At 41.7% G+C, this 20,195-nt stretch overlaps 1 protein-coding gene across 1 annotated transcript in view; it reads left to right on the forward strand.

Annotated features, from left to right (window-relative positions):
* The window catches only part of LOC130493145 (cotranscriptional regulator FAM172A homolog), a 90,786-nt gene that overhangs the window by 10,525 nt on the left and 60,066 nt on the right, over positions 1-20,195 (forward strand). The window contains exon 3 of the mRNA XM_056866866.1: positions 114-198. Coding sequence (XP_056722844.1) covers positions 114-198 — 85 coding nt within the window. The remainder of the gene's footprint in view (positions 1-113; positions 199-20,195) is intronic.

The following is a 20,195-nucleotide window of genomic DNA, read 5'->3' on the forward strand; positions in this document are numbered from 1 at the left end:
CTTGCTGTTGTATTGGGACCCCTGTGCCTGAGCCCCTGCACTCTGGCACTAAGACTTTCTATATGTGTGTGTGTGTGTAATATTGATTAAAATTGTCTTCCTTAAATTTACAGAACTGTTGTAACTGGGTATCGAGTTCAGAACCACTGGATACATCAGTTGAATCCATGTTACCAGACTGCCCACGTGTCTCTGCAGGTATGCAAACACTGGTAATCAGTAGTAGTAAACCTTTTGTTTGAAATGTGGTCACTGGTTTATTTTTATTTTATTATACCTCTAAGACATCAATAAACATAAATGCTTATATTATTGGTTCTTGTAGGTTATCCGGGTTGTGTAACCGTGGTCTTGGAATTTTCTTTCCTGACGTTTCGCCAGCAACTGTGGCAGGCATCTTCAGAGTAGTAACACTGAAGGACAGTGTCTCTCAGTGTCAAGGGTGTAGGAAGAGTAATATATAGTCAGAAAGGGTTGGGTTTGAGCTGAGTATTGTCCTGCAAAAGTATTGTCCTGTAAGTATCAAGATAATGTGCTAATGAGGGTATGGTATGTTAATATGGAACCATTGTATCCTGAAGTGATCTGTTAATGTGTGTAATCCAAAGCTAATCTGTATGGCTATTGTTGAATGTTGTCTTTGTCTGGAGGTTTTTCAGGGCAGGAAGCCAAGCCTTATTCATTCTTAAACTCTCCTCTTTTCTGTTAAAGTTGTGCTGATGTTTATGAATTTCAATGGCTTCTCTGTGCAATCTGACAAAATAGTTGGTAGAATTGTCCAGTCTTTCAGTGTCTTGGAATAAGACCCTGTGTCCTGTTTGTGTCAGTCCATGTTCAGCCACTGCTGATTTCTCAGGTTGGCCAAGTCTGCAGTATCTTTCATGTTCTTTTATCCTTGTTTGTATGCTGCGTTTTGTGGTCCCGATGTAAACTTCTCCACAGCTGCAAGGTATACGATATACTCCTGCAGAGGTGAGGGGGTCTCTTTTGTCTTTTGCTGATCGTAGCATTTGTTGTATTTTCTTGGTGGGTTTAAACACTGTTTGTAGGTTATGTTTTTTCAAAAGTTTCTCCATCCTATCAGTGACTCCTTTAATAAATGGCAAGAATACCTTTCCTATGGGAGACTGTTTTTCTTGAGTTTTCTGATTTTTGTTTGGTTCAATGGCCCTTCTGATTTCATTCTTGGAGTAGCCGTTTGCTAGCAGTGCGTGATTTAGATGGTTAGTTTCTTCCTTGAGAAACTGTGGTTCACAGATCCGTCTTGCACGGTCCATTAATGTTTTGATTATTCCTCTTTTCTGTCGGGGGTGGTGGTTGGAGTTTTTGTGTAAGTAGCGATCTGTGTGAGTTGGTTTCCGGTAGACCTTGTGACCTAACTGAAGGTTTGTTTTACGGATGACAAGGGTATCAAGAAATGGGAGTTTACCCTTGTCATCCGTAAAACAAACCTTCAGTTAGGTCACAAGGTCTACCGGAAACCAACTCACACAGATCGCTACTTACACAAAAACTCCAACCACCACCCCCGACAGAAAAGAGGAATAATCAAAACATTAATGGACCGTGCAAGACGGATCTGTGAACCACAGTTTCTCAAGGAAGAAACTAACCATCTAAATCACGCACTGCTAGCAAACGGCTACTCCAAGAATGAAATCAGAAGGGCCATTGAACCAAACAAAAATCAGAAAACTCAAGAAAAACAGTCTCCCATAGGAAAGGTATTCTTGCCATTTATTAAAGGAGTCACTGATAGGATGGAGAAACTTTTGAAAAAACATAACCTACAAACAGTGTTTAAACCCACCAAGAAAATACAACAAATGCTACGATCAGCAAAAGACAAAAGAGACCCCCTCACCTCTGCAGGAGTATATCGTATACCTTGCAGCTGTGGAGAAGTTTACATCGGGACCACAAAACGCAGCATACAAACAAGGATAAAAGAACATGAAAGATACTGCAGACTTGGCCAACCTGAGAAATCAGCAGTGGCTGAACATGGACTGACACAAACAGGACACAGGGTCTTATTCCAAGACACTGAAAGACTGGACAATTCTACCAACTATTTTGTCAGATTGCACAGAGAAGCCATTGAAATTCATAAACATCAGCACAACTTTAACAGAAAAGAGGAGAGTTTAAGAATGAATAAGGCTTGGCTTCCTGCCCTGAAAAACCTCCAGACAAAGACAACATTCAACAATAGCCATACAGATTAGCTTTGGATTACACACATTAACAGATCACTTCAGGATACAATGGTTCCATATTAACATACCATACCCTCATTAGCACATTATCTTGATACTTACAGGACAATACTTTTGCAGGACAATACTCAGCTCAAACCCAACCCTTTCTGACTATATATTACTCTTCCTACACCCTTGACACTGAGAGACACTGTCCTTCAGTGTTACTACTCTGAAGATGCCTGCCACAGTTGCTGGCGAAACGTCAGGAAAGAAAATTCCAAGACCACGGTTACACAACCCGGATAACCTACAAGAACCAATGAACTCTGACCGTGAAAGCCTTCGACAATATTTTGCTTATATTATTCTTTTCCCCCCAGTTATTTTTCCAACTACTTATTTCTGATGATTTCCACTGATTTGTTGTATGTACTCCTTTTATCCCTAGTTCTGATTAGCTTAGCACAGAAGCACACAAATTGTCAATGTATAAGGAAAAGTTATGAAGTAAAGTTTAATGGGAGTTGTGTAAACTGGGCATTTATAGAAATGTTCCTCAGTGCATGTACATTCATGCAATACGATACCAAGCAGCAAAATGGAAAAAAATATTAATATAGGCATAAAGGCTATACTCAAAAATATTACCAAACAAAGATCCTGGAACTTTAAGCATGATTATGAAATATTCACTAATGAGATCACAAATCATAAGGCCAAGATTCAGAGACATGAACCTAGTTTCATTAATCCAAAGGACTTTTTATTTAGTGGGGGGGAGTTAATGGTAGCCTACCCCCACATGCCAAATGCTTTTGAAATTGAAGGTTAAGGGTCAAGAAGCAAAGCCTAGCAAATCAAGATGTACATCCTGGTAGGTCAAGGGTAGGGTTGCCAACAGGCCAGGGAAAAAATGTCATTTTTTAAAATAGAGGCTTAATGGGATGTTATTTACCAGAGTGAGTTCTTTATCTCCAACCATCAAAAGCTTCAAATGCCCATTTCTACACATTAAGCCTCTATTAAAGGGACAGGACTTTTTTTTTCTGCAGGCCAGTTGGTGCCCCTAGTCAAGATGAAGAGGTAAAACATCTGGTAGGTCAGGAGGCAGAGCCTAGAGGAAATGTTCTGTTCACCAAGCAGTACCATCGAGATGATATATGGCCATGGTAGATCAGTCTAGCACAATCTAGACTGCAACTGTGCCACAACTGGAAATCAGGAAGTAATCATTATGCCAGGCACATACTTTAAGAAAGTGAGCCAAGCCAAAGACTTCAGATGAAGTCACACATGTTAGGTAGTATATGATCAATGGACTAAGCAACTAGAAGGCTTTCTAGAAAACAAAAATGGGAAGCATAACATCTAGGGTTGCCAGCTCCGGGTAGGGAAATACCTGGAGATTTTTAGGGTGGAGCCTGAGGAGAGCGGGGTTTGGGCAGGGGAGGGGCTTCAATGCCATAGGGTCCAATTGCCAAAGCGGCCATTTTCTCCAGGTGAATTGATCTCTATCGGCTGGAGATCAGTTTTAATAGCTGGAGATCTCCAGCTACTACCTGGAGGTTGGCAACCCTAATGACATCAAAGCCTGAGAAATGACAAGTCTCCCCTCTCTCGTGCACACATACAGCCACACATAACACACACACCTTCTCTCTTTGCCTCTTTAATTATCAGATGCTGGGAAGGAACAGGAGAAAACTCACAACTCACAACCATCCTACAAGGCCTTTCCAGTGTCACAGTATGGACTGTACAGTCTCCGGGCATAATGGTTTTATATCCTGCTTGTAAGCTGCACAGAGGCATGCTACTAGCCATTGCAGGCAAAGTATGTCCATTAGCCGCTAGCCTCAGATTGCCTCCATAGCCACCTCTGTCTCTCAGCAGAGGCACTCATTTGGTTCTCTGCACTTCTTTTTAAAGGATCACGTATAACAAACCATTTTTGCATTCCATGCCAGTGTAGTTGCATCAGAGTAATGTAAAAAAAAAAGCTTTAAAAATGGCTGATTGCACAGGTGCAAGTTAATTTTAAAGGCTTATAATAATTGGCAGGTGTGAACACACAGCTAACTGAATGATGACCTGTCATTAAATAATAATAGTAAAGTATGATATGCAGCATTATTCCATGCTGAATCCACAAAATCAATTTATGTAATTATCAACATGGCCCCATCTGTGGATATTTAAATCTAGAGACTGGAGCCATGAACATACGAGACAGATCTTTCTACATACCTAAGAACAGCCCCATTTTTGCAGAAAAATCTGAAATCTAAAAAAAATAAAATGGGGATTAAACCACTCAAAGTAATAGAAACAGTGCCTGTACCTTTAAGAAAGGAGATCTCAGTGACGATTGTGGAAGTTGCTAAGCAACCACACTATTGCCAACCTTCAGACCTTAGTTTTGTCAATGAAAGGTGGGAGGAGGATCCTTTGCAGGACTATTTTGACCTCCCAGTCCACTCCCACTACCTTCCACCCTACCTTGGAGGGAGGACTCATTGGGGCCAGCCCCAGCAGCAACCACTGGGCAACTTGGTACCATGAAATCTGGGCAATTAACCAAGGTGCAATAGTGGCTACCAGATGACTTGATGGCACACAACTTGCCAGCATCCAGAAGCAGCCTCCACACAACTTGCATTACTTGGCTGGGCCTGGCAGTGGCCACCACACAACTCACCCGAGCAACTTGCTACCACACAAGTTTTGCAACCTTACCAGCCTTTTCTCTGGAGAGGCTGCCAACAGGAGAGAAGAAGGAAAAGCTGATGGACAGTGTGATGTACTGTTTACAGTGTCAGACTAAGATCTGGGACACTCAGGTTCAAAACCCTACTCTGCCATAGAAGTTTGCTGCATGACCTTGAGCCAGTAATTCTCTCTCAGTGTAATCTACCTCGTAGGGTTGCTGTGAGGATAAATGGAGGACAGGAGAATGATGTAAGCTGTTTTGGGTCCCCATTGTGGAGAAAAAATGGGGTACAGTGAAGTAAATAAATAATAAATGAAGCTCCAGACAGAGGGCAGATAAAATAAAGGTTGGTTGATGAGTGGGAAGGAGAGAAGGAAGCAGGGGAAAGGGAGCAGATATGAGGGCTGCCAGGAGGAAAGAAAGAGAAAATAGTGTGGGGAAGGGGATATGGGGAATATAAAGTGATACCTGCAACTCCTTGCAGATTCCCTGCTTACACTTTCTATTCTGTTACATGGTACTTTTGCCTGCATATACAACATAGGAGATGGTCCAGTCCACACTGTCATATTTGCTTCTGAAATTAGGTTTGCTATCCTTGAGTGTGAGTGGAAATTTACTTCACCGTGCCCCTTGTACTGTGCTTACCTTCCTTCTGTTCTGCCTGCCGATTCTGATCACCATACTATCAGTCTTGAGTATTATACTGTGAGAACAAAACAGCCAGATCCTAACACTTCTGTTCATTTGTCAAAAGCATATTATCTGAGGACTACCTGCCTACAGTTCTTTTGATAGAAATGGACACATTTAACACCTTGTCAGGAAGCATTTTTGTTGTCCCTAAGCACTAAGCATCCCCTTCCCCTTGTGCCCTGTTTGTACATACACACACTCACCCATTGCTGTGGAATACTGTTTCTAGCAGGTTGTTCTGTGCTTCTTCCCAAAGAACGTACAAAAATGGCCAGTTTCGCTCCACCTCAGTGATCCCGAGGAACCAGAAGCGGAGCCAGATCCGCATGCAGTTCAGCAAGGTGGCAGGAAGGGTTAATTCTCACTTCATTAATGAAGTGCAAATTGCTAAGAATTAGGGGACAATTACTCCTGAGCAGCTGGGTTCACACTTCATCTGAAGGTGGATTGGTGGACTGGGAAACTGCAAGTGTGAATTAGCTGTATGTCTCGTGGGCTGCAAGAAAGTCATTATTACTACTGAGAGAAAAAAAACACTGCCTTAGGTATATCAGGTGGAGTTTTTGCAACTCCCCATTTTAGATGCTTTTCCTTGCAAGCATGATTGCACACTAGGACTCATAATATGATGGGAAGCTTCTATGTTTGGAAGGCTTGACCTTTTCTGTGGAAGTGATATGCGAACCCTGTTGTCACTTTATGTTAACCAGCGTTGTCAACCACTCTGATCACATCAATGACTTCCCATTATTTCCTTGTGTTTGGACTGCCCTTACAAAAAAAAAAAAAAACAGTAACTTGCTTAGAACAAAAATCTTGTTGTGTGTGTAAATACTTTTAAGAAAAGACGAGGTTAGAGCTGAATCTACAGGCAGCTTTTTAAAAATTGTTAGCTGCCACACTGGGTTCATTTAATGCTGTGTTGATGTCTCCAGCTATGCAATCTGGCATTTTTCCTGGCCCAGAAAATATGTTCTCAGCTTGTGAGCTGTATGTCATAACAGCCAAACTAAACACGAGAAAACTGTATGCGCTAGCATTACTAACCATTTTGGTCGTTCGTTATCTGTTGATATTATAGGCGTTATCGTGTGGGTTCTGGCCTCAAACTGCTTCAGTTTATTCCTATGGCTTCCACACATTCTCTTCAACCATTAGTTCCCCCCCTCCTATTAGTGTTCACTTTTTCTTCCTGATTCTTTTGGGTTCTCTTTTACCCTGATCTTTTTTAACAACTGATATTGAGTCACATTTGGTCTCATGTATTATGTTTCCTGCACTTTTGTTGGTTCCTCCTGCTTTCTGCTGACTGGACTGTGAATGGTGGACGACCCTTCCCTGTGTCATCCTCCCCCCCCCCCCCACACACACAATACATGCACACACTGCCTTGGTTATAAGGAATTTTCATCCCTTACCAACACTCACCTGATAGCAATGTATTGCTATAAGAAAGCATTGGAGCATCATTGCTAGCTCCGGGTAGGGAAATATCTGGAGATATTTTTGGGGCGGGGTTTGAGGAGGGGAGGGACTTCAATGTCATAGAGTCTAGTTGCCAAAGCGGCCATTTTCTCCAGGTGAACTGATCTCTATCGGCTGGAGATCACTCGTAATAGCAGAAGATTTAAGAACATAAGAACAGCCCTGCTGGATCAGACCAAGGCCCATCAAGTCCAGCAGTCTGTTCACACAATGGCCAACCAGGTGCCTCTAGGAAGCCACTAACAAGACGAGTGCAGCAGCACCATCCTGCCTGTGTTCCACCGCACCCAAAATAATAGGCATGCTCCTCTGATACTAGAGAGAATAGGTATGCAGCATGACTATTATCCATTCTAACTAACAGCCATGAATACCCCTCTCCTCCATGAATATCCATGAATTTCCAGCTAGTACCTGGAGGTCAAGCAACCAAAATAAACACCACTGCACTGATACCACATTACAACTGATCTCCAGCCAATAGAGATCGGTTCCCCTGGAGAAAATGGCTGCTTTGGCAATTGGACTCCATGGCATTGAAGAAGTCCCTCCCCAAATCCCGCCTTCCTCAGGCTCCAACTGCAAAATCTCCAGGCATTTCCCAACCTGGAACTGGCAGGGCCGAAACCTCCTTTTGAAGCAGCGCAGCCATGTTGCCTCCAAAGACCAGCGCAGGCATTCCTTTCAGGAATGCACTGTTAGTCTGGACATTTATTCCTGGATTCCTTTTCAGTATCTCCTCTGAACCAATGGTATTGTTACCAAATTGGAAGGCTGTGTTCTTGAAGAACTGGTCCAGAGAACCTTGATGTTAAGCTGTTGTCAGCGGTATATCTAAAGTAGTCTACACGGTTAGATGAAGTAATGTTATGCTAAATCACACTACTAGTTGATTGGGATAAGGAATCACATTCGTCAAGAACTTGATAGTTATGAGGCTGACTATCTCTGACCAGATTCCTCTAATCCTTCCATCAGAAGGTGATTTTTATTGGATTAAAATGTTTTTCATGGAAGTGGTATGGATTCAGCCATTTGCTTGCCTGAGTCTCAGGTGTTGTACAGTCTGTTTTTTAATGAAAGAGTTGTGTACTCTTGCAATGGTTAATGTATTTAATAATTTTTTAAAAATTAATTGCTTTAAAAATTAATGTAAAAAGGAAGAAGCAGTCGTTGTTGGCCAGTTCCCAAAGAACCATGCAATTAGTTCTGCAAACCCAATGGACTGTGAACTTGTGTTGAATAGCAGTACCCTATGCAGATCGGCAAATTACATTTGAAATTCAGCAGAGTTTCAGATGCAGTTTGTGACATGGCATATGGAACTGCTGTTCAAAGAGGAAAAACAAGGAGGAAATAATCCCATTGGGCATCTGCTGGCTCTTGTGCATGTTTAAAGTAGCTCTTGGATCCTGTTAAGAATATCCAGGATTTTCTGTTTGACTGTCCTGGTTATTAATATTAGTATTCTTTTAATGTCTGGAAGGACAATTTCCCCCACCAATTAATCCATCTTTCCACTCCCTTGTTAACAGGTATACAAATGTTAAATGATTAGTCAGTGTGATTAATTGGCCAAAGTTTTTATCATGAATTAAAATTTACGTCAGATGCATCATTGGAGTTATTAACAAGCAAAGGCTGTTGTTTGTTCTACTCAGGACAAAAGAAGGACCCAGTAGATTGGCTCAAATGTAATGCAAAACCATGGTTAATTATAATTGTGGTTAGTTTGGGAAACCAAGATTCAACACACAGATGATCACTGAATCCTGGCTTGTCTTTGCAAATCATGGTTTCACCTTCACTTGTTTTTAAAAAAATATTAATAAAAATGGACGGCCACCATAGATACGTACATAAACTAAAAACAAATAGCCGCATAATCACATAAAATCACGTAAAGTACTTTACAGCTCTGCATCAGTAACCCCTTCTCACTTAACCAAAACTATAACTTTGTATGAAATGGACATCTCCATTCTTTGAATCGTTCTTGTCCATAAAAGGTCTACACTATTAATATCGTTATTTTTTGGTAAGCAGTTAACTTTACTAAAATATAGACCTCTTTCATTTTTGATATCCAATCATGTGTCCTAGGGGAGGCTTTCTTATTCCACTGCCTAGCAAAGACCATTCTAGCTGCAGTTATCATTTGGTTTCACCTTCATTCTTTTCCTCTCCTCCCTACCTGAGATGCAACCAGTGTTTCAACCTGCTTCACAGTGCCCAGTTGAGGGCAAAGCACATCATCCACCCCTACTATTGGCTGGCAGTGAGGGCCTCTGTTAGATGCGTGCTGTAGCTCGCCAGCATTCTCCCCTTCACCTCCCATGGGCTCTTCTCACACAGCTTCAGCCACCCCTGCCTCCATGTGACTATTTCAGTCTTCAGCATGCACCTTTCACCAGCACAAAAGTAATTCTTGCTCCTCTTCCTCCCCAGAAGTGCACTGTGGTTCACCTCTGCTGGGAAAGAAGACATTTTTAGAAATGTGCAGATGGGCAGAGCACTCCTCCGGGGGGGGGGGGTAGTTAGAGGACTCCCAGGGACGGCGCAGCTGTACCGCCTCCTGAGAGGCTTCCCAGCCCTAAATAAAAAAGTGGCGATCTGCACAAAACCCTGTGAAACTCTTCCATTGGGTTTCACAGGGCTATGCCAGCTATTTTTCAGGCACAAGTAGCCATCTGCAAAAAGGGGCGTTCTCAGGCCAAAAGGGCTTTGGGAGCTGACTAACATCAGCTCTGCCCCTGAGAATGCCCCAGGAATGCTCCCATCAACGCCGGCATGAGGCCTTGAGCTGGAAAAACGCTGCTAGAGAGACAGTGCCGGCGCTCAAGTATCCCTGTGCCGGCATCTGTGCCACCTTTGTCAGTACAGCTGGCACTTATGCCAGTGTAGAGGTCATGCCGGCTCCTGAATAGCTCCAGGGCCCCCTTCAGGATTGCTCGGTTAGTCAATTTAACTTGAACATATTTGACTTGAATAAAAGTAAAGCATATTCAAGCATATTTAGCATAGATCTTCACAAAGTTTTGCATAGGTTTTAGGCCACATCTTAGTATTCCAGGGAAAAACTAAAATGAATTCAGTAAAAGGCTGGAGCTAGACTGATAGACAGCCTTTTTTTGTAGGGGTAGCTGGAGGGCTTGGGGAACATTATTTTCTCCCCCCAGCATAAATTTATGCCAGCATACTCTGGTGGAGATTGGGCCCGTATCAAAATTGCATAGGTGGGTTGGGAAAGAAGGACTGGGAGAGAAAAAGAAGTGAGTGTTGATTGTGTTGAACTTTATCTTCACCCAGGCTTGCCTGGCTCACTAGTGTAGCACTTCCATTACCCTGATCAAGAAAGACAGTGTTTAGTATTCTTCAAAAAAAGGAGGTGTCTTCTCCAGGTGAGGATCCTCAAAGAGCTCCATGAAGTACTGCAGGGTCCAGTGTATCCTCAGGAACTTCCTCAGACTTGCCCTCTTCCTCATATCCACTAATTATCCAAGCTGTTTGTTCAGGAGGCAGCCAAAACTCCCTGCCTTACCCACCTGGGTGTACCAAATGCTGCCCAAAGTGTTTACTCAATCATAAGCCACATCTGGTGGTAAGAGTGTCAGACTAGGCTCTGGGAGACCCCAAGTTCAAATCCCTCCTCTGCTATGGAAGCTCGCTGGTTGACCCTGGGCCAGTCACACGATCACAGTGAGAAGACAGTGATGCAAGCAACTTTGAGTCCGGACTGGAGAGAAAGTCATATAGAGGAAGGTGCTGAGTTGTTTTCTGTTGCCCAAGAGGGTCGGACCAGAACCAACGGGTTGAAATTAAATCAAAAGAGTTTCCGTCTAGACATTAGGAAGAATTTTCTAACAGAGCGGTTCCTCAGTGGAACAGGCTTCCTCGGGAGGTGGTAAGCTCTCCTTCCCTGGAGGTTTTTAAGAAGAGGTTAGATGGCCATCTGTCAGCAATGCTGATTCTGTGACCTTCGGCAGATGATGAGAGGGAGGACATCTTGGCCATCTTCTGGTCACTAGGGGTGTGGGGGGTGGTAGTTATGAATTTCCTGCATTGTGTGGGGGGTTGGACATGATGACCCTGGTGGTCCCTTCCAACTCTATGATTCTATGACTCTAAGGTATAAATGAAGCAAATAAACTAATAAAATCCACAATGATGTGCAAAGGGATGGGGGAACTCTATGGCCAAAACGGTAGGTTCTTGTATGGGTGGCTTATGCAAAGGAATGGGAGTCTTGGTGGTCACAGTAGCAACAGGGGGCTGTACAGTAGTGCGAATTGGCTAAAGTCGAGAGCAGTTTTTATTTTGAACCGCTCTTACCAGGAGTCTCTGTAGCTAGGATAGGGGCAAAGCAATGGGGGAAAACAAACCAGGATTAAGCCAGGGTACCATGCTTGTGCATTATGCAAATCCATGGTTAAGACTAACAATTGTCAATAAACTGTCAGATCCAGGCTCGATGGACCCTTGCTAACCATAGTTTGTGTACTGGCCCATATTTAGATGATTGATTAACTATGGTTAGTTTAATCATACTGCCCTTGTACAAATCTATGGTGAGACCACACTTGGAATACTGTGTACAGTTCTGGTCACCACACCGAAAAAAGGATATTACAGAGCTTGAGAAGGTTCAGAGAAGAGCAACCAAAATGATTAGGGGACTAGAGCAACTGCCCTATGAGGAGCGGTTTAGGGCTTAGGGCTGTTTAGCTTGGAAAGAAGGCAGCTGAGGGGAGACATTATAGAGGTCTAAAATTATGCATTGTTTGGAGAGAGTGGACAGGGAGAAGTTTTTCTCTCTCTCCCATAATACTAGAACGCGGGGTCATCTGCTGAAGCTGGAGGGTGAGAGATTCAAAACGGATAAAAGGAAGTATTTTTTCACACAACGCATAGTTAAATTGTGGTTATGGCTGCCCCAAAATGTGGTGATGGCTGCCTGCTTGGAGGGCTTTAAGAGGGGAGTGGACATATTCATGGAGGAAAGGGGTATTCATGGTTATTAGTTAGAATGGATGCTGGTCATGCTGCATACCTATTCTCTCTAGTATCAGAGGAGCATGCCTATTATTTTGGGTGAGGTGGAACACAGGCAGGATGGTGCTGCTGCACTCGTCTTGTTTGTGGCTTCCTAGAGGCACCTGGTTGGCCACTGTGTGAACAGACTGCTGGACTTGATGGGCCTTGGTCTGATCTAGCAGGGCTTTTCTTATGTTCTTATGTTCTTAATGTAACCGTAGCTTTGCATTGCATCTGAACCCAAGCCACTGTAGTGCCCCAGCACCCTCTTTCCAATGTTCTTAAAGATAGATTTTCCTTACGATTTGTATTCAAAGGTAGCATATCATTTTGTCTTTCAGTATGAAACTACTGTCTTTCCTTCTTTCTAAATATCAGACCACAAATGATCGAAGCCATGGCTGGTTCAAGATAATTTGTCATCCCAAAACTACCTTGCGCTTCAGAGAAATTCCCCCTAACTTCCCATTGTGCTAGAACAAAACCTCCTCTGAGCGTTTACATAGCTGTTATATAAACATAGTTTGTTGGATTTCTTGCAGCGAGATACGTGTATCCTATACAAAGTTTAACAATGCTATTCCCGTAATTCCCATTGTTGTCGATGATGTTCAGGAGGTCTGTTAAAAGCTGGGGGTGAGTGCTTGTGATATGCACAGTGCAATTTGGCTAGAGCAGTCGCCATTCTTTCACTGGTTGGCTTTTGAAAAAAAAAATGTCTGGCACCAGGATACTATTAGGCTGTAATTAGTGTAACTAACAACTAATATGAAAGAGCAGAATAGGGGTCACCATAAGACTTCAAAGGTCTTAACAGGTTGAGGTTGGAGGGCAATCTGTCTCCTTGCTTAATCTGTTGCCATATCTAGTGAGATTTGTTGAAATCTTCAGCGACCTCTAACCTTGAGGTGTTGCTCTCTCATAATTCACTGATCACATGCCATGTTCTTTATTCCCGTCTGTTTAGATGAGCATAGGACTTTGTGAATGGCAGCTTCGTTTTAGAGTTCATGTACAAATGTGCCCAGATGATCAGCCCTTTAGCACGGATAAAAGATTATCGTTTAACTGCTCGAACGTTCTCATTCTGCCCCCACTGGACTAACAGTTGTTTGCTACCCCACGCAGTCTGATTTGTAGGTGATGTTTAACAATGAGTATAGAACAAGCTGTAACAAACTGTTAAGGATACAGAATTGTATGATTTCACAGGCGTTTATGCTTCACAACGGCATGGCACTGATGTTATCTGCAGCAGAAATGAATACTGCTTTCAGCTACCACTTATAAATAATTTGATTTTTCTCCCAAGTTAGTCTTAATTCTTGTCAGTTTCACACATGTCTGTAAGTCATAGGTTGCCTTCACTAAAAGTTTAATACAACTGTAAGGTAAGAGTGTTTTTCCTGTATTGTCTCCCTCCTAATAATATTTCACTTTACTTAGTTGTGATGCATTCTCCTAAGACTGGGGACTCTTTCAAGACAGACATACACACAGAGAGGGAAGGGAGGGAGAGAGAGAGAGAGAGAGAGAGAGAGAGAGAGAGAGAGAGAGAGAGAGAGAACATGTGCAAGAAATTATGGCCCCCTCCTACTTTTTCACTCTCTGGGTCCCAGCAATACACTTTCTGAATGTGTTTGAGCACCACAGGCCTACTGCCTGAAGTCACTTTTACAAAGTAATACACAGCCAAGTAAATGAGGTTTGGCTTTAATTACAATTTAAATTTTAAAGGCCTTTTAAAAGAGTGGGAGAATGAAAGAGGAGAAAGCTGTCTGAGACCAGATTTGAAGATCACTACTGGAAAAAAAAATCATACAAGGATTTTTCAAGCAGTGACACTAAGAATAGTATTTGGAAAATCTTTTCTTTCAAGACTATCTTGCGATTAACTAGGGGAGTACTACATCAAAGCCGTACTGACTTCAAAGCGCAGAACCACTTACAGCTTCCAGCTATTACTAAAACCTACCACTTCACCCTGCCAACAACTCATCTTAGCAGCTTCACTAAGTTATATCCATCCACTTCCTACCCTCTGTTTAAAGGGAGGGGAAAACACTGTTTGAATTAAATATTATTCTAAATGCCAAACTAAATTCTAAATTAAATATGCAAGTAATAAAGTGACAATTTAAACACATTAAACTTGAGGATCAATTGTTGTGGGTCTTACTCTTTTTGCAGTTTCGTCTGTCTACTGTAACGAAACGTCTCGTGAGAAGTGTCAGGGCTGCATTCCACTGAAGGTTAGCCCTCAAATGATATGATCACATAGCTTTTGATAAATGATATCTTCCCTCAAATGATATGATCACATAGCTTTTGATAAATAATATCTTCCTTGAAGAAATGACCAGAGAACTTGTATTTGCAGTGCGTCTTCAGTAAGTCTTGAGACAGAGTTGATGCTATTGGTAACATGATTTTTTAAAAGACAGAACGCTGCTAAACTCAGTGTTGTTCTAATGTATGCATTTTGTAAAACAGATTTCTAAATTTGTTCTGTATAATTGTTGGTAGTGATTTGCCACCACAGCTGACTTTCAAAATGACAGACTGATGTGCACCCCTGAACTAGCATTAGAAGATAATTGGTCAGCGGTAATCACTTGTTGCTGTAATTTTTTCTTCTTATTAGCTGGAAAAAAATTGAGGAGGCGATTGTATGTTAGGTAAAGCTATCAATTGATTACACTTTTTTGGGGGGAGGAAACTAACTGACTTTTACACAATTTAATCTGTCCCTAAATTAAATTTAAATACATTTACATATTTCAAGCCCTTAATGAATGGGTTTTCTTGAACTGCCTGAAGGAAGAGGACATTCCTCTTCAGTGTAAAATAGCTTAAAATTTCATACTGTCTGCTGGCTTTGGATATAAGCCAGAAAGGAAAGCCAACATTAAATTTCTATTTCGTCAAACTTGGCACGGAGATGATGAAACGGACACATCTGTGTGACTTGCGTGGGAGCCGGCCTTTCGAGAGTTCCAGAGCATTCGCTTATGGTCATCCCAACACATCAGTCTAAAACCAAATATAGTTCATCAGCTACACCAATTAGTTGTTTCAGTCTTAATATGTGATTTTTTTTGTCAGCATACCCATTCATCTGCAGTAAAGAGACTTTTGCATTTGACAGTACTAAGAAGGTACTGAAATGGTAATTTATTGTGGTACTAATATTATTCAATGTTTAAAATGGTTCCATTCTTATTTTCTGATCGGGAATTTTTACGCCTCAGCTTTTTTAAGGTGGAACATTAATCTTGAAATAAAATTTGTCTTGTAAATGACATGTTAATAGAAAGTTAGGGAACAAGTGAGATCCTTTCAGTGTGCTTCATGGAACCGTTTATATGTTCAGCAGAGATCTGTGACATGGTCCCTGGAGCTGTGCCATTAATTCATTTACAGGCCCTCGATGCAATGAAGAGAAATTACTGGCAAAAGAAGTGATCCTATGTGAAGGGAAATGTCTTTGCTTAATTTGTACTCTTTTTCTGTGTCTTTTTTTTTTTACTCTGCAAGTGCAGCTGGCGCGCTAGCAAATGCTTGAGCCAGCCTGTTCTATTAAAATTGAAAGAATGTGGCAACAGTCAGCAATTTTGAACCTCTTGGCAAGAGTCCAATCGGCTTGTTGTTTGGCCACACTTAGTTCCACCCCGCTGAGCTCAGAAGGCAGCCGTGGCCCAGTTCTGCGCTGACCTATTGGTTCATGACCACTCCTACCTCATTCGGAGGGTTTTTACATCCTAATCTGCTTGCTCACATAATGGAGAGCTGAAGCAATAAATGAAGATTTAAAGTACCAGAAACTTGGTGGCTGTTAACTAACTGTTTCAGATGAATGACTGGTAATAGGTGCCAATGAATGAATGTAATGCATTCCGTTGAAAAAGATATTGTCTCTTTAAAAGTGACATAAAAAGGGGGGAAGTGCACAGGGGCTTTCTGCTGGATGTAAAAAAAATGTACAGCAAGGGTATGTTCTGTCTAAAGAACATGCCTTTGGTTTGTGCTTGTGTGTGTTTTTTTAAGATAAAAAACTACTTTCAAGCTGGCTGATTATACAATCAAAATGTCAGTGTGTTTGAAACAAATTGTTGTTAGAGAGCCATATGCAACATCTTTGAATTCATTTATTTTGCTTCATTGTTGAGGGTTGTTGTTGTTTTTGCTTAAAAGAATACATTTCCCTACCATAAATGAACGGCAAAACCATTTGAGAAATTGAAAATACAGAAGGGCATCATGTGCCTTTTCCTTTTGTTAAACTTAGCATACTTTTTGTTCCACTTACAACAGAAATGTGGTCCATTGCTCTGACAAGACAGGCCAGTTGCTTGTGAATTTGTTAAGTCTGTTATATACTAGTTGCAGCCATGTGGCTCTGCTAACATATGTCTGCCACTCTTTATTAGTTAAAAGGGACCAGCATTTTTCTGACAAACTATATTTGCAGTTGCAGAACTTAACGTTTGTTCTCACTTGTTCTTCTGTGATCTCTATCCAGATAAGTTGTCTATGGGCAGCCCTTGAACTTGTTAAAACACCAGAACAGTAAAGGAAGAAAACAATAGCTGCCAATTCCCCCCCCCCCCTTTACATTTGTGCATAACATTGCTGAAGCTATATGTTCCTTCAAGGTGTTTTCTTTAAATTAGTCTACTTTTTTGTATGTACATTTTCTGTTTAATCTTTTATATCCTTTGTGTTCAAAGATTAAGGAAGCGACAAGTGCTGCATACTGCATTTAAATGTAGTTTGGATATAGCACAGTGGGAAATTTCCTCCTACATGAAGCTCTCCTCTATACTTTATTAAACATCTTTAAATACATCATTTTTATTTTATTTGACTTCAAAGAGTATAACTGTTGTAAAGATGGAGAGCGGTAACTGTCTCAAGTAGGTTAAGTACAATTTCTTAGAAATGCTTCTGCATTATCTGACATATTTATACAGTTTTCTATTGGTTATTGGATGATGAAGAAGCCGTGGTCTTTATGTGGATGCTCTTATGCTATCCAAAAATAGGAACTCTGTTTGATAGAGACAGTATGGTGCAGTAGTCAAGGTGGCAGTTAAAGACTGGGAAGATCCAGGTTCAAATGTTTTCTGCTTCACTAGATGATCTTAAGCCAGATAATGGCTCAGTTCAGGCATAATATGAAATCATGGTTGACTTAACTGTTATTATTTGTGAAATCAGGATTTGGGTCTTAGGCAATCATTCAAATCCTGGTTTACCTCGACAAATACTGCCTTAGTTGCCTTTACTGTTTTAACCTGCAGAGGCCTGGTTAGTTTCCCTCCTGCATTGCAAAGAAGACTGGGGAATGAGCTATGCTGTCTGAATATGTATGTCTCCTAAAACCTTAGTTAAGACTAACTATGGTTAATAAGTCAACTTCAAATAATGATTTCAGTTCCTACTTTACTATTCCTTAATTAATCAGCATTAGTAGACTGACCTGTATTTGGGCAATCATATTAACCATAACTAGTTTAATTAAACCATGACATCTGACCCAAGCCACTTCCTTTTGGAGCATAGAGCTAGAAGGGATGTCGAGGGTCATCTAGTCCAACCCCCTGCACAACACAGGGAATTCACAACTACCCCCTCCAGTCCCCCAGTGACCCTTGCTCTATGCCCAGAGGAAGGCAAAAAAAAAAAAAAAAAAAAACCCTCCAGGATCCCTGGCCAATCAGGCCTGGAGGAAAATTGCTTCCGGACTCTAAAGTGTTGATCGGCATTACCTTGGGCATGTAAGAAAGGGCCATGAGGGGCTTCTCGCAGGATATGTTATCAGATCTTGGGAAAACTGAAGCTTTTGCCAAAATTAAAAAGCGCATTAAAGAGCTCGATTATAACAGCACTACTTTTCGTGCTCGTCGGGTCTGTTCATCCCAGTTCTTCAGAATACCCCCTCCACGTGGTCTGCCTGCCTATACATATTATCTAACAACTCCTCGTCTCTGTAGAGCTTTTTGCTTGGCTCGATTGAATGCTAACCCTTCTATGGTAATGCAGGGCAGAGTTCTGAATATACCATACTCAGACAGGATCTGCCCTTGCTCTTCTGGCTCTTTTGACTCATTAGCCCATGCCCTTTTGGAATGCCACTTTTACTAGGAACTTCGATCGCACTATATTTCCCCCCTTTTAATATACAAATCCAATGCCTCTGTGACCGACATAATGCCTTTTTTACTAAGTGATAGGGACCCCAAGGCTACATTGTCAGTGGCAAGATTTGTTTCAGTCCTTATATCCCTCCAGATATATGCTGCTCAAGATCAATTGATCAAAGAGCTTCTAAGGGATAAAAGGAAAGGAAAGGGCCATGAGAGCTGAGCACGGACTTATCCCTTCCTGACCGCCCTCTTATGATCTGCTTAAGTTCACAGAATCAGCATTGCTGTCAGATGGCCATCTTGACTCTGCTTAAAAACCTCCAAGAAGAAGAGCCCACCACCTCTTAAGGAAGCCTGAGGAACTGTTCTAACTGTCAGAAAGTTCTTCCTAATGTTTAGCCGAAAACTCTTTTGATTTAATTTCAACCTGTTGGTTCTGGTGTGACCTTCTGGGGCAACAGAAAACAACTCTGCTCCATCTAGGATTGCCAACCTCCAGGTAGTAGCTGGAGATCTCCTGCTATTACAACTGATCTCCTGCTTATAGAGATCACTTCACCCAGAGAAAATGGCCGCTTTGGCAATTGGCAATCCCCTCCCCAAACCCCACCCTCCTCAGGCTCCACCGCAAAAACCTCCCACTGGTGGCAAAGAAGGACCTGGCAACCCTAGCTCCATCCTCTATTTGACAGCCCTTCGAGTACTTGAAGATTGTTATCGTATCATCTCTTAGTCATCTCCTCTCCAGGCTAAACATACCGAACTCCTTCAACCTTTCCTCATAGGACTTGGTCTCCAGACCCCTCACCATCTTCGTTGCCCTCCTCTGGACACGTTTCAGCTTGTCTACATCCTTCTTAAACGGTGGTGCCCAAAACTGAACACAGTACTCCAAGTGAGATCTAACCAGAGCATATTAAAGTGATACCATCAGGGTGACGGGAAGGGCAGGATGGGGGGGGGGCAAAATTCAAGAGGCCCATGTGTGTTAGGTTCTTTGAATTAAAAAAGAAAGTATGTCTCCAGCCCTTTTCATTGTGGAGAGATGCTGATCTCCTTATATCTCTGCAGTGGGATAGAAATTTGTGTTTTTAATGAAAGCTAGGGTTTCAGAGAAATTTATTCTCATGGATTTTATTCCTATGAAAGCTACCATGCTTATCCTCATTTTTACAGAGGGATTTAAAAAATAATTCAGTGATTCCACTGCTTCTGAGTTTTATTTAAGTATGCTACTTAATGATTAAAGCGTGTGGGCGGAAAAGGAGACTGCAGTTTTCCAGGGTTGAGGGGAAGGCATTCTGTGCATGCCCAAAAGTATTTTTCTTCCAGGACTCTGCTTGTGCTGAAAACAAACTCTTGGGCTAAGCCCTAGTGAAATCTTGGCAGAAGCTGAATTTCGTAGTTGTGAAGGTCAATAGTGGTAGAGACCGATTCTAAAGTGGTGGCCATGTTAATCTGCTGTGGCAAAACAAACAAACAAAAACTTGTGCCATTACACACAAAAAAGTAAAACCATCTGGGGACTCAGCTAATGTGCCTCTTCTCCATGGAAGATACAACCGACTTTCCACATCTCCCCAATTTTCCTTCCCCATTAAGTATTTTAACTTTGCTGTGAGCTTGCTTTTTTGTTTTGAGTGAGTAGAAATATTTTAAAGAATCTTTTCATTTGAGTACTTTTTGAGAGAGACTGATGTCTCACTTTAGTCAATGGGCCTTATTCCTAGGTAATTTGGGTCTCATCTGTATTTAATTTATAGTGTATTTAATTTATAGTGTACTCAAGTGTATTCAAGCTAGGCTCCTTGGCTGAGGAGTATTTCTGATTCTGCTTGCTGTTTTATTGCACCATATCCTATAGCATTTTGCCCAGTGTAAACCATACATTAAATAAAAAGTTTTATTTAATAACCT

Source organism: Euleptes europaea, unplaced genomic scaffold (assembly GCF_029931775.1).
Source record: "Euleptes europaea isolate rEulEur1 unplaced genomic scaffold, rEulEur1.hap1 scaffold_35, whole genome shotgun sequence".
Lineage (NCBI taxonomy): Eukaryota > Metazoa > Chordata > Lepidosauria > Squamata > Sphaerodactylidae > Euleptes > Euleptes europaea.